Genomic DNA, 17,347 nt, shown 5'->3' on the forward strand with positions numbered 1-17,347 from the left:
GAAACAGGGCCATCATCGCCAGCCTCTACTAGGGTAACAGCTTTTGAATGACAAACCCTCAAAATGTTTGCAATGAGGGCCCCAATCTTGAGTGCCCTCTATTGGCGCAAGAAAGCATTTTTCAATACAGTACTATCAGGAACTGTGCTGCCTTACTCCAAGAGTGCTGCCTATATTCCTCTGCTGAACAAACTGTTCTTAGTATGCTTGGGCAAGATGTTCAGTCCCTAAGGCCAGAGGTGCACAACTGCCAAGATGTGTCTTAAGTCCCTGGATGATGAAGATTGGCAATATGGAAGAAAACAGTGTTGCACATACCTGTAACTGTTGTTCATTGAGTGGTCCTCTTTGCAGGCACATATGGGAACTGCGTGTGCGCAGACCAGCCGTGGAACATTTGGAAAGCTTCTTTTTAGCCTAGCAACAAGGATTGCTCCCCCTCCCCTCCAGCAGCAGACACGTGACGGAGGAGCGTGGAGCATCCTTCCCTCAGTTCTCCTTCTGCCGCGGCGGTACCCAGATCCATCAGGCAGTGAGCCAGGCTACAGCAGGGAAGGAGGGAGGGATGTGTGCCTGCAAAGAGGACCACTCAATGAACAACAGTTACACATAAGTGCAACACTGTTTTCATCGTTGTGTCCTCTCTGCAGTCCCACATAGCAGATTAGCACACTCACTTACTGTGGGTGGGTGTGGAAACTGGTCACTGTATGACAGAACTCAGCACCGCTTTCCCCACAGCAGCATCCGCTCCAGAGTCGACGTCCAACAGGTAGTGCTGGACGAACGGCAAAGGTGTGGACAGGGTTGCAGCACGGCACACGTCCTGCAGATCCACATGGGAGGCAAAGGCAGCCGAGGAGGCCTGAGCCCTGGTAAAGTGGGCATGAACTGGAAGTGGACAGGGCTTACTGGCTTCTGCATAGGCCCTCTTAATAGCCGAGAGCACCCACCGTGACAGTGTCTGTGTGGTGACCTGTTTTCCCTTGTTGGGACCCACAAAACAAACAAACAAAGATGCACCTTGCCTAAACTGGCATGTGCGGTCTAAATAAAATAATAAGGCTTGTCGTACATCCAGCATGGGCAAGGACCTGGCTGATTGGGATTGAAGATCCGGATAAAAAAACGGGCAACACTATGTCTTGGGACAGGTGAAATCTGGAGACCACTTTAGGCAAGTGTTCCAAGCTAGGCCTCAGGACCACCGTATCCCTATGGAACTTAGTGAAAGGGGCATCGTGACGAAGAGCCCTGAGATCCCCAACCCTGTGGGCTGATGTGATGGCCACTAGGAAGGCCATCTTATAGGCCAGGAGGTCTAGAGGGCAGGTGGCCATAGGCTCAAAGGGCTTGCGCATGAGCTGGGCCAAGACCAGGGAAAGACTCCACTGAGCTACAGGGGGTTTCATTGGAGGATACATATTATTCAAGCCCTTCAGGAATTTCTTCCACTGAGGGTAAGAAAAAAGTGAGCCCCCGTAAACACTCATGTGGAAGACGGAAATGGCCGCCAGATGAACGTTTACTTAAGTGTTAGACAGGCCCGAATCCTTAAGGGAGACAAGCCATCCTTCTTACCCCCCCCCCTATGTTTGGGTTGGTATTGTTTAGCCTGCTGCTGAGGATAGTAGGGTTTGGGTTGCCCATTGGGAGTAATCATAGGATTGGAAACGGTAGGGTCTGGATTGGTAGTTTTGCAGCCTGTATGGGAACCTCTGCTTGGCCGGAGTGGCCTGGAGAGGTTGGGTGATGCCAACGGCCTTGGCCATAATCCTATCTTTGCGAATGCTGTCAAGCCATTTGTCAGTATTCTCATTAAACAGAGCCTTCCCATCAAAGGGCATGTCTTCTACAGATGCCCTGGCATCCCTGAGAGGTTGGAAGACCATAGCCAAGAGTGCTGGTGTAGCACAACACTAGCCACCACTGTTCGACTGGCAGCATCTGCTACACGGCGGGCAGAAGAAATCTGGTACTTGCCCAGCTTGGATCCCTCTGCCAGAAGGATCGTTCCCTCCTGCGCCTTATCCTGGGGAAGGAAGGAAAGGAGGTTCGATTGGGGGGGAAAGCCGACAGGAGCTGAGAAGCATCTGGTTCGGGCAAACTCAGTGCATACGGACAAAGGGAAAATTCCTTCAGATTGCCCACATAGGAATTACTTAGACATGAAAAGGAATGGAAAAAAGATGGATAGCCACTTAAAGATGCCCAAAGGCACATGCCAGGCAAGTCGAAAGAGAGAAACAGTGTGGAGGTGTTTCTATGCCAATGCTAGAAGCCTCCAAGCAAAAATGGGGGAATTAGAGTGCATGGTTTTAAGAGGAAAACATAGATATAGTGAGCATTACAGAAACCTGGTGGCGGGGAGAGAACCAGTGGGATACAGTCATCTCTGGTTACAAACTGTACAGAAATGACAGGGAAGGGCGTATTGGAGGGGGTGTTGCTATGTATATCAAGGAAAGCATAGTGTCTAATAAGCTAGAGACCATAAAAAGGGCAGACTCGTCCACAGAATCCTTATGGGTGACGATTCTGGGCCCCAAAGGAAATTTAGTACTGGGGACGTTCTACCGGCCCCCTGACCAAATGGCTCAGGGTAATTTTGAGATGGAGAATGAAATTAGGGAAGCATGTAAAGGTAACGAAGTAGTAATAATGGGAGACTTCAACTTCCCTCATATTGATTGGATAAATGTATGCTCCAGACAAGCCAAAGAGATAAAATTTTTAGACATCCTAAATGACTGTGCCCTCGAACAGTTGGTCATGGACCCAACCAGAGGGGAAGCGATCCTGGATTTAATACTCTGTGGTGCTGCTGGTGACTTAGTGTGGGATGTGGATGTAGCTGAGCCAGTTGGCAATAGTGATCACAATGGCATCAAATTTAATTTAGATGTAAGTGGGAAAGTGATTGGGAAATCTCATACAATTACCTTTGACTTTAAAAGAGGGAATGAGAAAACTGGTAAAGAGGAAGTTGAAAGGAACGGTTAAGAGGGTTAAATCTCTTGAAAAGACTTGGGGGTTACTCAAGTCCACATTACTAGAGGCTCAGGTAGCTTGTATACCGCAGGTCAGTAAAGGTAGTATTAAGTCCAAGAGGTCACCACCATGGCTAACGGGTAAGGTGAAAGAAGCAATTAGAGAAAAAAAGTCTTCCTTCAGAGACTGGAAGGTTTGCCCAAACGAGGTGAACAGAAGCAAACACAAACTTGCACAAAGGAAGTGCAAGCAGATAATTAGAGATGCAAAAAAAGATTTTGAGGGGCTTATTGCTAAACACATCAAAACAAACAATAAGAAATTCTTTAAGTATATTAGGAGAAGGAAACCAGCTAGGGAAGCGGTTGGACCATTGGATGACAATGGGAGTAAAGGAATTCTAAGGGAGGATAAAGCGATTGCTGAAAAACTAAATGAATTCTTCTCATCTGTCTTCACTGTTGAAGATACAGGGCAGATTCCTTCTGAACAGAGATTTTGGAGAGGGGAAAATGAGGAACTGAGGCAAATAGTGGTAACAAGGCAGGAAGTCCTAGAACGTCTAGACAAACTGCAAACTAACAAGTCACAGGGACCAGACGGTATTCATCCTAGAGTTCTTCAAGAACTCAGATGGGAAATTGCTGAACTTCTAACAAATATATGTAATATGTCCCTTCGATCAGCCTCTGTACCAGAGGACTGGAGAATGGCCAATGTAACACCCCTTTATAAAAAAGGTTCCAGAGGGACCCAGGAAATTACAGGCTAGTTAGCTTAACATCTGTTCTGGGTAAATTAGTGGAAAGCATTATTAAAGATAGAATTGTCAAGCATATAGAAGGGCAAGGTCTGCTGGGCAAAACCCAACATGGCTTCTGTAAGGGTAGGTCCTGTCTCACTAACCTATTAGAGTTTTTTGATAGCGTCAATAAGCATGTGGACAGGAATGAGCCTGTGGATATTGTGTATTTGGATTTCCAAAAAGCTTTTGACAAAGTCCCCCGCCAAAGACTGCGATAACAGGACAAGTCCTCTTATGGATTGAGAGCTGGCTGAAAAATAGGAAGCAGAGAGTAGGAATCAATGGTCAGTTCTCCCAATGGCGGGATGTGAGCAGTGGGGTGCCTCAGGGATCTGTGTTGGGACTGGTGCTTTTCAACCTGTTCATCAATGACCTGGAGTTTGCAGATGACACCAAATTATTTAGGGTGGTTAAAACAAAATCAGACTGTGAAGAGCTCCAGAAGGATCTCTGCGTACTGGAAGAATGGGCATTAAAATGGCAAATGAGATTCAATGTGAGCAAGTGTAAAGTGGGGCAAAAAATCCCAACTTCACATATACAGTGATGGGATCTGTGCTGGCAGCGACAGACCAAGAAAGGGATCCTGGGGTGGAAGTGGATAGCTCAATGAAGATGTCAACCCAGTGTGCGGCTGCTGTAAAAAAGGCAAATTCCATGCTGGCCATAATTAGACGAGGAATAGAGAATAAAACTGCTGATATCATACTGCCCTTGTACAAATCTATGGTGAGACCACACTTGGAATACTGTGTACAGTTCTGGTCACCATACCTAAAAAAGGATATTACAGAGCTTGAGAAAGTGCAGAAAAGAGCAACCAAAATGATTAAAGCAACTGTCCTATGGGGAGTGGTTAGGACGCTTAGCTTGGAAAGTAGGCGGCTAAGGGGAGACATGATAGAGGTCTATAAAATTATGCATGGTTTGGAGAGAGTGGACAGGGAGACGTTTTTCTCCCTCTCCCATAATACTAGAACACGGGGTCATCTGCAAAAGCTGGAGAGCGAGAAATTCAAAACAGATAAAAGGAAGTATTTTTTCACACAACGCATAGTTAAATTGTGGAACTCCCTGTGGTGATGGCTGCCAGCTTGGAGGGCTTTAAGAGGGGAGTGGACATATTCATGGAGGAGAGGGGTATTCATGGTTATTAGTTAGAATGGATACTGGTCATGCTACATACCTATTCTCTCTAGTATCAGAGCAGCATGCCTATTATTTTGGGTGCAGTGGAACACAGGCAGGATGGTGCTGCTGCACTCGTCTTGTTTGTGGCTTCCTAAAGGCACCTGGTTGGCCACGGTGTGAATAGACTGCTTGGCTTGATGGGCCTTGGTCTGATCCAGCAGGGCCTTTCTTATGTTCTTATGACACCCTGTCCCAGAGGAACATCTGGTATCTCCCCATGAGGGCTGAGAAATTAGAAACCCTAAGGCCCAGGGCTCCTGCAGAATAATTTTTTTCTGCCCATTATATCAAATTTCCTCCCCTCTTTATCAAGAGGGGCGGAATGACTGGTCCCTTGGTCCTTAAGAGGCTAGGACTTTCGTGACTATGGTTGGGGGAGGGATGTTGATAAAGGAAGGGAGCCTCATCCTGCTTTATCTTGTAAAGATTTTCGATTTTTTTCAACCAAAGGGACATTGGAAGTAGGTTTGGCCCATAGGGTGTCAGTGATCTGACGGATCCCTTTTACCCATGGGAATTCCACAGGGCCTGTGTCCGTGGAAAAAAGGACTCCCATAATGGGATCACCAGGGATTGGGTCCGAGGGGGTGATCTCGAGCCTGGGCAAGACAACCGAGCGTCTCAGAATATGCTTTGGTTTTTGCCCTCAAAAAGTATTTTTAGGTTGTTTACTTGCTGTTCCGTTGATTCTTTGCCCTTGGAAGGTTCCCATTTCCACGAAGGTCGTCCGATTGGAGTAATTTATTTTGGCAGATTTAGTTTATGAACAATAAGGCAGGTTTTGACCCGTCCGGAATGCCTCCCCACTGTTTTCGAGTCTTTCGTGGGGGAAATAGAGGGTTAGAAGAAGTTGGGGGGAGAGAAAAATGGCGGGCGCGAGTCGGCTCGGGCAGAGCCCGACACCAGACCAGCTTCACTTCTTCATAGAGGTGCCCAAGACTTGCAGACCTCGTGGGGGAGGGGTTCGGGAGATTATTCCTTCGCCCCTGGGGGGTGTCTGAGCCCAGATCCCCCTCCTAGCCGATATGTGCTGAGCAGATCGGATCCTCCGATCTGCCCTTCGCTCGTGTCCTGCCGGACACGCTTGGAGCTCATATTGGCAGAATCCCCATGCAGGCAGTATCCCCATGGAGGGTGCAGTCCCCAATGAGATCGAGCCCAATCAGCATCGCATCCACAGCAGTCCATAAGTGGCTCAGCTGGAAAAGTCCTAGTCTGTGGGTCAAATAGATTGCCGGGGTTGAAGTGGCCTTGCGACACCTCTACGACAACGTCATCCAAAGAAGAAAACATCTTGGACCCACTTCTCGATGGCAATGGGGTCCCAGGTCTGTGGCTAGTTAAAGCCTCATGATCCCGATCCCGACGTCAGGGTGACAAGGGGAAGTCATGACGCTCCTTCCCTCAAGGTCGAGGTGAACGCTGCCGAGGCCTGGATTCCCGTTCTCCGGACGCAGACAGGTGCAGAGATTCCCCATTCAGGGTTGACGATTAAGCCTCCATTACGGGAGCGGGCATCTCGGAGTTGACAACCACATGAAGCTGGCCACTGGAATGAGTGCCAATGTTGATGTTGACCTAAGTTGCCGGCATCGACTGTTTTGCTGGCGAAGCGACCTGACCCTTTGGGTTCGGGGTCGATGTACCTCTAGGGGACGACGCCCCTTTCGAGGTCGATGGAGCTGCCAACCCACCATCTGCAGGTTTAGAGTTCAATTTTTTTCAGTGTTTAGACTAAGAAGAAGAGTGCTTCTTTTTCTTAGAAGACTCAGAAAGGGTTTCAGACCCTGCTCTCTTAGCGGTTGAAGAGAGAATCTTAGTAGACTGAGGTGGAGGCATCAATACTGACATGGGAGACTTGGATCTTTTATCCCCCGCGTCCTGGGCACCAGGAAATTTCATAGCCCGTTCCCACAGGGCCGCTTTTAGCCTCAAATTCATATTCTTTCGAGCGTTGGGGGTGAACAGGGCACAGTCCCGACAAGCTGGCGGGATGTGTCCCTCACCCAGGCAAATTAGACAATTGACATGCTCGTCCGATTTAGCCATCTTACTGCCACAACTCTTAACAGTTTCTGAAGAGTGCCATTCGGAATAAGACGAGGATCGAGCAACGACGAAGAAAAAGAAATTCGAAGAAAAAACTGAAGAACAGGCGAAGCTCTCCAAAGCGTCCTCTAACCACGGTGGCAGAAAGAGAACTGAGGGAAGAATGCTCCCCGTCCCTCCATCACATGTCCGAAAGGGCGGGAAGGACCGTTGCCGGAGGGGAGGGGGAGCAATCCTTGTTGCTGGGCTAAAAAAGCTTTCCAAATGCTCCGTGGCTGGCCTGCGCACACGCAGTTCCCATGTGTGCCTGCAAAGAGGCCACGACGATGAACCTTAAATTGAAACTGAGCATTACCATTGGGGGAGTCTCAGGAATCACCAATGGAGCGGGGCCTGTTATGGATATATAATTGTGCTTCTGTGAGACTGGTGGAAGCTGTATTGCAAGTCCATCTCAGCTACAATTAAACACAGCATTTCAATAAAGAAATTGTACTTCTGACAGCATTCTTCTGAGGTCCAAAACAGCAGCAATGTCTCTTCTACTTTGACCCAGAAAAGAATACTGAAAATATGCATGACCACCTCTAGGAAAGTGGGATGGACTCTATGGGCCATGGCCCTTATGGTTATCTCAGGAACTTCAGACCCAGTTTCAGAACTATGACCCCTTTGATATTGATCTAAACTAACTGAATCAATTGATTCTCTCCCATGCTTATCAAGATTCAGAGTGGTATGATTCAGAGTAAAGCGCCCCAGGGGAGTTCTATCCCAGCAGTAGCACTGAAGAAGACGCTGAACAGAGCCATAACAGTTATCTGTTGTGATGGAAGCCGGTAAATGGCAGCAGGATATGGAAGAAGTTGTTACTCCGCCTGCTAGTAAACAGACTAAAATAGCTGAATATTTTGTCCCGGGGGACCCTATAATCTAGAATATCCCTGTATCTAATCATTTCAACCTTTAGGGAGAGATTGACTATCTTAATCCAATAGCTGGATCTACTCCATCCCACCCCTTCAACTTCCTTACCTAAAATAAGCCAGAAACCTGTTTATAATCGCTTTAGTCAGTAGGGTCTAATTCTGTTTTTTCCCCCAAGGCAGGTGGCACATTCTTCTGCCAGATATGTATTTCATCAGGGAGGAGCATCAGCAAGAAGCTTTGTCTGGACTATCTCTGCCTCATATGGGAGAAGAGCTGGGCTTCTTCCGATACAGCACCACTGCTGATAAAATCTCCCACTTAACTGAAGTGCAGGTGCTCTTCTAGGATGCCATGTTTTCATGGCCTTTCCTGGTACCTTAGTAACCAGCAGCAATCTGGCGAGGCAGGAAGGAGGAAATAACTTGCATCAAGTACTTCGTTTAAGTACCAAAGAAAAGGGTACCTTCTGTCTCAAGCAGGGGATAAGAACATAAGAAAAGCCATGCTGGATTAGACCAAGGCCCATCAAGTCTAGTAGTCTGTTCACACAGTTGCCAACCAGGTGCCTCTAGGAAACTCACAAGACAACTGCAGCAGCATTATCCTGCCTGTGTTCCAAAGCACCCAATACAATAGGCATGCTTCTCTGATCCTGGAGAGAATAGATATGCATGACTAATATCCATTTTTACTAGTAGCCATGAATAGCCTTATCCTTCATGAACATGTCCACTTCCCTCTTAAAGCTTTTCAAGTTGGCAGCCATCAACACCTCCTGGGGCAGGGTGTTCCACAATTCAACTATGCGCTGTGTGAAGAAACACTTCCTTTTATCTGTTCTGAATCTCTCATCCCCAGCTTCAGCAGATGAGTATGTTCCTCAGAGAAGCTTGCGTTCATGTAATAACAACCTACTGGTGATACCCGGCCAAAGGAGTGTCTGGCTGGCCTCGACCAGGGTGAGGGCTTTTTCTGCCCTTGCCCCTGCCTGGTGGAATAGCCTCCCTAGCGAGATCAGGGTCCTGCGGGATCTTCAAGAATTCCACAGGGCCTGCAAGATGGAGATGTTCTGCTGGGCTTATGGTTGAGGCCAGCAACAGTTTCTCCCTATAAATACTGGCCTCCCTAATCTCTCCTCCTCCCGACTGCTGAGTTCCCCCCCTACTTATACCATCTTGGAGGTGATTACATCTAATTGGCCAACAGCAGACGATTATTTTTTATTCTAGTGCAATTGGGGGCATTATTGCCCTATTATTGAAATGGTTTGGGCTATTTTAAAGTGTATTTTAAATTGTATTTTAATCTTTTATTGTTTTTAGTGTAATTCTGTTTGTGAGCTGCCCTGAGCCCGGCCTTCTGGCTGGGGAGGACAGGCTAAAAGTGCAATAAATAAATGAATAAATAAATGATCCCGCATTCTAGTATTATGAGGGAGAAAAGCTTCTCCCTGTCCACTCTTTCCAGACCATGTACAATTTTATAGACCCCTATCATGTCTTACCTTTACTACCTTCTTTCCAAGCTAAACAGCCCTAAGCGTTTTAACTGCTCTTCATAGAGCAGTTGCTCTAGCCCCTTGATCATTTTGGTTGCTCTTTTCTGCACCTTCTCAAGCTCTTGCAATATTCTTTAGGTGTGGTGACCAGTACTGTACGCAGTATTCCAAGTGTGGTCTCACCATAGATTTATACAAGGGCAGTATGCTAACAGCAGTTTTATTCTCTATTCCAGGGGTGGGGAACGTCAGGCCCAGGGGCAGTTTAAGGGATGCAAAACCATTTGGTCTGGCCCTAAGAGTGGTGATCCGCCCCCTCCTGCGGACTGGAATAACCTCTATTCAAGGTGGATGTGAGTTTGTTTTGCTGAGAAAAGGAACCTTCTTTCCCCCTTGAAGAACAGTCGTTAGCTATGGAGCTGCTAGGACCGCCCAAAAAACTGTGTTACCCCTTTCCCACCTGGGCCGTGGAGAAACGTATTCCCTCTGTACTACAAGAGGGCTGGGGATAGAAGTGGCGACAATGGAGGGATTAAAGGGAGCAGGGCCAGAATGTGTTGGGGGGGGTTTCTTAGCCAGTGTGCCCTCATTTCACCCCTGTAGGCGGAGATAGCAGGAGCTGGCTATAGAATCCGGCCCTGATTATGCGGAGCAGGAGCAACTCCAGCATGTGGTTGGACGGCTACGCCCGGCTGGTGCTGACAACATATAAAAATGTGTGGCTAGTCAGCAGTTTGGACATAGATTAGACTGATCTAGTTGACAGCTAGTGTCATGTGACTGAGCCAGCCTGAACCGGCTTGAGTGGCCTGAAAAGGGAATTTCCAGGATGACTCACAGTGACACAGCAAATGTAAGTGAATAGTCATCTGTATGGCTGTAAATATATATAAGTCCATGAAATATCTGCAGATATGTGGTGGAGGAAGTATTGATGTATGGCGGAGCATTTTGTTGGAGAGAACTGCATTCTGGACTGTGTAAATACTGTAAATAAATTGTACATAGCAGTACTGGTGTGGACTGAATTGCTGCCAGGTATACTCCTGCATTCCAGCTCAGCTGCGCGCGTCAGGTGCAACAGACCATCCTGTGCCACCAAGTGGGCAAGTGCACCACCGGTTGGATGCCTGCCTGCTTGCCTGCGCAGGGGGGGGTCATCTGGGGCAGCTGCCTGCTTGGGGCTTGGTCAGCTAATTTTTGTTGATAATTTTGTATGGCCGGCAAATGATGTTGTCAATATCCAAATGGCCCTTGGCGGAAAAAAGGTTCCCCACCCCTGCTCTATTCCTTGTCTAATTATGGCCAGCATGGAATTTGCCTTTTTCACAGCAACCGCACACTGGGTTGACCTCTTTATCGAGCTGTCCACTACCACCCCAAGATCCCTTTCTTGGTCTGTCACTGCCAGCACAGATCCCATCAGTGTATATGTGAACTTGAGACACAGGTCCCTGTGACTTGTTTCAGTTTGTCTAGACGTTCTAGGACTTCCTGCCTTGTTACCACTATTTGCCACAGTTCTTCATTCGCCCCTCCCCAAAACATCTGTTCAGAAGGTATCTGCCGTATATCTTCAACAGTGAAGACAGATGAGAAGAATTCATTTAGTTTCTCAGCAATCGCTTCATCTTCCCTTATTGTTCCTTTACTCCCATTGTCATCCAATGGTCTAACCACTTCCCAAGCTGGTTTCCTATTTGTAATGTACTTAAGGAATTCCTTATTGTTGGTCTTGATGTGTTTAGCAATAAGCCCCTCAAAATCTTTTTTTTTTTTTGCATCTCTAATTGTTTGCTTGCATTTCCTTTGTGCAACTTTGTATTGGCTTTTGTTTGCCTCGTTTGGGCAATCCTTCCAGTTTCTGAAAAAAGCCTTTTTTTCTCTAATAGCTTCCTTATCCGTTAGCCATGGTGGTGACCTCTTGGACTTAATACCACATTTCCTGACCTGCGGTATACAATCTAGCTGAGCTTCTAGTAACGTGGACTTGAGTAACCCCTAAGCCCTTTCCAGAGATTTAACCCTCCTAACTGTTCTTTTTTGGGGAAGGCACTGGCAAACCACCCCGTAAACAAAGTCTGCCTAGAAAACGTCAGGATGTGATGTCGCCCCATGGGTCAGGAATGACCTGGTGCTTGCACAGGGGACCTTTACCTTTACCTTTAACTGTTCTTTTCAACTTCCTCTTTACCAGATTTCTCATTTTAGAGAAGTTTCCTCTTTTAAAGTCAAAGGTTATTGTGTGAAATTTCCCAGGCACTTTCCTACATACATATAAATTAAATTTGATGCCATTGTGGTCACTATTTCCAACTGGCTCAACTACATCCACATCCCGCACTAAGTTGCTGGCAGCACCACAGGGTATTAAGTGCGGGATCGCCTCCCCTCTTGTTGGGTCAATGACCAACTGTTCAAGGGCACAGTCCTTAAGGATGTCTAGAAATTTTATCTCTTTGGCTTGACTGGAGCATGCATTTATTATAGGTTCTCCTACTTCAAGGGGGATCTCCTCTGAAGGCAGCAATTCAAAACTGCATGGTGGACAACTGCTCCCAATTAGGAGGTATTAGCGTGTGTAAATAATTGCTACTGCTTCTGCTTAGGAAAGGTCAGGTCACTGCATCAGACAGGAATCCATTTGGGAGCCCTTCCTCCCATGGGTGTTGCTTTGGAGGGACTCTGTCTTGCAACTCTCCAAGGAAGAGTCATCCTACTGGTCTGATATCTCATGCCTCCTGTGAGTTGTAACTTATAATTAACAGAACAAAGATCATAGTTTGTGTTTTAAATTTTTCCTTATTATCACTCATATGACCGTTAATTCTTTGGAATAAACAAATGTAATGTAAGAGAAAAAGCTGTATATACAACAAGAAATCCCAGCATACATTTAATCACTACTACTGTCTATTGATAAACTTCCAAGTTAAGTGTACCATTTATAGAAGACTGCATCCGTGATGATACATTGCAACAACGGATCAGCTGGGACACCACAGCGTACAATTTGCCCAGTTCAGCATATTGGTATTTGATTGGAGGACCAGGACCTTCATCCAAAGCCACAAGCATAAATGTTGCAGGGACATTTAGTTTTAAAAGCTGTGTTTTTTCTGCTACACCTACAAGAAAATATGGAAAGAGGAGAAAAGTAATTAAACTGTGATGAGTTAGATACAAGTTAACTTGTTAGGCTCACTTTTTTTTAACTTTCACTTAATATACAATTACACTTTTTAGCAGAACAAGTAACGAAGTACATTTTATGAAGCAAGTCAGTATCAAAGGTATAAAACATTTAAAGATGTGCACGTGGGGGAGGGGGTGAAGGTTAAACCACAATAAGTTCAATAACCAATATCCAGGATCCTCATTTTTTAAACTCTCCAACCAAATTTGTCATTTATTTTTATTTGGGAAACCCACCAATAAGCATTCAGTGTGAATGCCAAATATATTTCATACTACTCTCAATAATCCAGCAAGACTCAGCAAATACTATTTAATAAAGCTTCTGATTTGGCCAACTTTAACTCTCCCTTAAGTCAACTCTACTAAATCCAAGTCACATTTTCACTAGTTTCCTTTTTTTTGGGTCAAAACCTGCATGGTTGAAAAGGAAAAAACAACAAGTACTGTTGAACTGTTAAGCCAATCCAACGAAAATCAAAAGTTGTTCTCCACCTTCTAAATCCTAATCTAACTCAGCCAGAGCTCTGCAAAAGACCCAGATTTCTAAGGCTCCATGCGACTGCAGTATGTGAGCGCAACAAACACACTTTAAGGACTCTCTTGAGCCTTGGGAAGAAGGGATCCATGCAATCCTTGAGCTTGTCTGACCCAGCAGGGAAGACAGCCAGCCTGCGGAGCTAAATTTTAAATATTGCCTCCGTAAACACTCCTCCAGCTTATGTGATTATAGACAGACGAGGAGTGGGCCAGTTAACAGTCACAAGGATGAGTAGAGAGCTTACAGGGGGCAACGTGATGGGAGCCTGAGTGGCTGGGGCTAGGACCTTCCTTATGCTTGGTCACACAAGCACAGCTATCGCCTCGCACAGCTCCTTGCACCCAGGGCTTAGGCACTTCTCTCAGCAGCACCCCCTAGGCTTGGGACTGTGAAGTTCCCTGGAACTTTAAAAAACAGCCTTTTGGAGCTTTGCATGCTTCCTTCTTGTGCTTCACATCACTGCCTTAAATACCTGACTCATACCAACAGCTAACTGATTGGGTTTGAAACCATTTCACAAACAGAAGGAATCCTTTCCAATCAACCTGCCTTGCATGGTAACCCTAAGTACTGTTTCTATCTCAGATGAGAAAGAACAGACTTTTAAAGTTAATCGTTGCCTTCTATATGCTGGACATGCACCCCAAAGCATCTTACTCTCCCTAGTATATATGTATTTGACAGAGGCAAGCAAACTGTCTTTCAGGAAGCTTACCCACCATTATAGCTCTTCACACTGTTGCAACAAACCCTGGGGCTCCTCAGAGTTTGAAACCACTGTTTTAAGAAACAACTGCTATAACATCATTAAATTTAGAGTATTATACAGAAGATTTGACACTAAGACTATACGTATTTAGATAATATGAACAAAGGCAAAGGGAAGAGGTAAGGCTTAAACAAAAGACTACAAGCAAATGCAGTTACATGAACACTTAAAGTCTGAAGACTTCAGGATTAAAGACAGCACACATTACCTAAATTGGCATACATCACAAACAGATTGAAATATTGTTGCAAATGGCGCCCGTGCTCAGACACTTCCCTTCTAAGAAGATTCAGTACTGCTCTCAGCAAGTGATCACTCAAACTTAAGTTGTCATAGGCCTGCAAATCAAAAAAGGCATGTTAATTTTAAGTGGTTCCAGTGACTGAACCTAAGTAGTGGAAGGCAAGTTAACATTTTAGATGACAAACTACACTTGAGACATTCATGCTTGAAAATAGAATGTCATGAAACCTGCTTACTGGATAACTACATCCAAGTAATGACATCTAGTCCTTCTCCTTCTGTGGCTGAGCTATTCAGTTTCTACAGCATGTAGTGTAATGGAGCGATGTGTTACACTTTACTTGTTGCCTTTGACTTCCCCCACCTAATTATTTGATATGAGACTTAAAGAAGTCAAATAATCACGTTCAAGAATGTAACCAAGACCATACCACATAAAATCAGTAAGTTCCTTAAAATGACATTTTGTTTAAAACTAAGGTTTTTTTCAATCAAAAAGGGATTATGGTAGTTCTAATATATTCTGACAATTTCCAAAAGCACTTTCATGTTGTATTCTGGTTGCAGAACTAATCATACCTGACTAGAGGGTCCAGGTGAAGCAAAAGGTGAAGGGCACGGCCCATCTTGTAATGAAAAATGTGCAATAAATACTATAAGCTTTGCAAAAGCCCCTCTCACTTCTGCACTAGGGCATTCCAAAAGGTATTCAGAGAAGCGATTTGAAACATTGAAAAGGACATTGTGTGCAAACCAAAAACGTACATTCTTGCTGTGACGAAGGAGTATGCACAAAGCATCATACCTGAAGCAGAAATATTAAATGAACAGCATCACTACATTTTCAATAAGACAGACACTTAAATATCAAGGTTAACAGCTCAATCATAGCACTGTGTTAAGCAGCATACCATTTAAACAGACTATTCATGCATACAAGAGAACCTTTTCTAGAACTATTTATAGAGAATTTTTTTACTTGCAAGTCAAAGCCACTGTGTTCAATTACAATTACTCCAGTGCATGCATATATACAACTGCACCCTTACAGTGTGGTATCATGTGTTGCACATACATACACTATTAATATAAAACTTCTATACCCTTCCCCTCCTCCAAATGGGCCCAGGGAAAAAACCTGAATTAATAGAAAAAGACACAACTGTTTAATCTTGGTTAGGTGAGCAGCAGCAGCAGGATATGGGATCCTATGTTTCCTCCTCAACCCCCCATAGGTCTTAAGTATTAACCACAGGATCACTTCCGTGCTGTATCACAGTACCACCACATATTATCACATAAGTGCCAGTTTCACATTAACCAGAGATACTTCTTAATCAAAGCTGTTAATCAGCATCAAACCCTGATTAAGAGGGAACCCTGATTAGAATCAACTGTGTCAACGTCAAAAGCATTCATCTTCCACATTTCCTGTTTTTAGATTATGTTCTACACCATACATGAGCACTACTCTACAAGTGTTTTAACACTGCTTTGGAATTATTCTTAAAGGGAAATATACCAATCACTGGCAGGACCACGAACTATTTTCTTTGTGTGAAATCCTGTGGTGAAGAGAAATCTAGCTGCAAGCTGAACACTAATCATGGTGATTTCCTCTGCTTCAGGCAATAGATGATCTTGCCCTAAAGAAAAATTGAACATAAGGCACTGTGACATTTATATTGAACCATTACAACAAATTATTCTTGCTTGCTGAAGCCTGATAAGGCAGTCTTATTCTTGGAATAAATTCTAATATTTTAAAATTAAATTAAAATTATGAACGCCCCTTTCAGAATTTCTTAGCATTCCTGAAAGTTTGAGTTCAATTTTAGATCTATACAAGAGGGAACACGCAAGGACCTGTGGTGAGAGGGGTCATCTCATTCCCCCCTCTGTTTCCTCTTTCCCTTTCCCGAAAGCTCCCATAGCCTCTCCCGTTTTCCTGCCTCCTTTTCTCCTTCCTGTCCACCAGTCAACCTAACTTAATCTGCCCATCTTCAGTTTTCCCTCCTTCCCTACTCCTGGCAGCCTCTACCCAGGAAAGGTGTGGCCCAATTGTATGGTGACAGTTGATAGGTCAAGCCCATCTGCAAAGTGGGAAACCTGCAGGACTTGCAATGCGCACCTCATTTTCCATAGTTATCGCCTTTCCCACACTATTTCCTCTTTCCTCCTGGCAGTCCCCATATCATCTCCTTTCCTTGCTTCCTTCACTTGTTTTCACCCACCGACCCACCCAACTAACTTTAATCTGTCCCCTATCTTCAGCTATATTTATTTACTTCATTTATACTGCACCTTATGGCATAATGGGGACCCAAAGCAGCTTACAGCATTCTCCTCACCTCCATTTTATCCTTACAACAGCCCTGTGAAGTAGGTTAGGCTGAGAATGGTCTAAGGTCATCCAGTGAGCTTCCATGATAGAATGAGGATTCAAATCTGGGTCTCCCAGATCGTCATCGGAAACTCTAATTGCTACACCACGCTGGTTTTCATGGGGTGGCTGCTGTTGAACAGTAGCAAGCAACCAGGTCTGGGTGAATCATACAAATCTGGAGGCAGGGAGTCACAGTGGTTGCTGCTAGGTTGGGCCCCCCTAAGCCCTCCCAAAAGGCAAAAACAACCCTTCCATGCCTTTTTCTGTCAGAAACCAAGTGGGTGGAATGTGGGCAAAACTGTTGTGGTTGTCTAGCAACAGATATAGAAGGCATTCGTATCTTAAAGATACAGGCATGGCTTTTATCATTTTGTGGGTTTTTAAACCCAACAGGTTCATGCTTGCTTTAAAATTTCAGATTTTTCTGCAAACCTGGGGCATTTTTCAGAGTTGTAGAAAGATCTGTCTTGTCAAATCTCCAGATTTAAGAAGCCTCAGATCTGACCAAGTTCACTATTTGAAATTATGATTTGTGAGCTCTAACTACATCAATCTTTCATATTGTTTGGATAGTTGCATATCTAGGTTATTATTGTGTTTACCAGCAAAAGGCAGAAAATCTAATAAAAAACTGTAAAGTCCATTTATAATTCTCATTACTAGGGAAACAATTGCCTGATCTTTTCCACCCATTTTACATGATAGAAAATATTTTCACACTTTAAAACTAAACAGAGGAAAAAATAGTA

General features: G+C 44.9%; 1 protein-coding gene across 1 annotated transcript in view; it reads right to left on the reverse strand.

Moving 5' to 3' along the window:
• USP9X (ubiquitin specific peptidase 9 X-linked) overlaps positions 1-17,347 on the reverse strand; it is a 159,381-nt gene that overhangs the window by 21,323 nt on the left and 120,711 nt on the right. The window contains exons 35-38 of the mRNA XM_056858694.1: positions 15,735-15,858; positions 14,792-15,017; positions 14,178-14,307; positions 12,407-12,592 (exon numbers count right to left, since the gene is read on the reverse strand). Coding sequence (XP_056714672.1) covers positions 12,407-12,592; positions 14,178-14,307; positions 14,792-15,017; positions 15,735-15,858 — 666 coding nt within the window. The remainder of the gene's footprint in view (positions 1-12,406; positions 12,593-14,177; positions 14,308-14,791; positions 15,018-15,734; positions 15,859-17,347) is intronic.

The sequence above is a fragment of the Euleptes europaea genome, chromosome 12, assembly GCF_029931775.1.
Source record: "Euleptes europaea isolate rEulEur1 chromosome 12, rEulEur1.hap1, whole genome shotgun sequence".
Classification (NCBI taxonomy): domain Eukaryota; kingdom Metazoa; phylum Chordata; class Lepidosauria; order Squamata; family Sphaerodactylidae; genus Euleptes; species Euleptes europaea.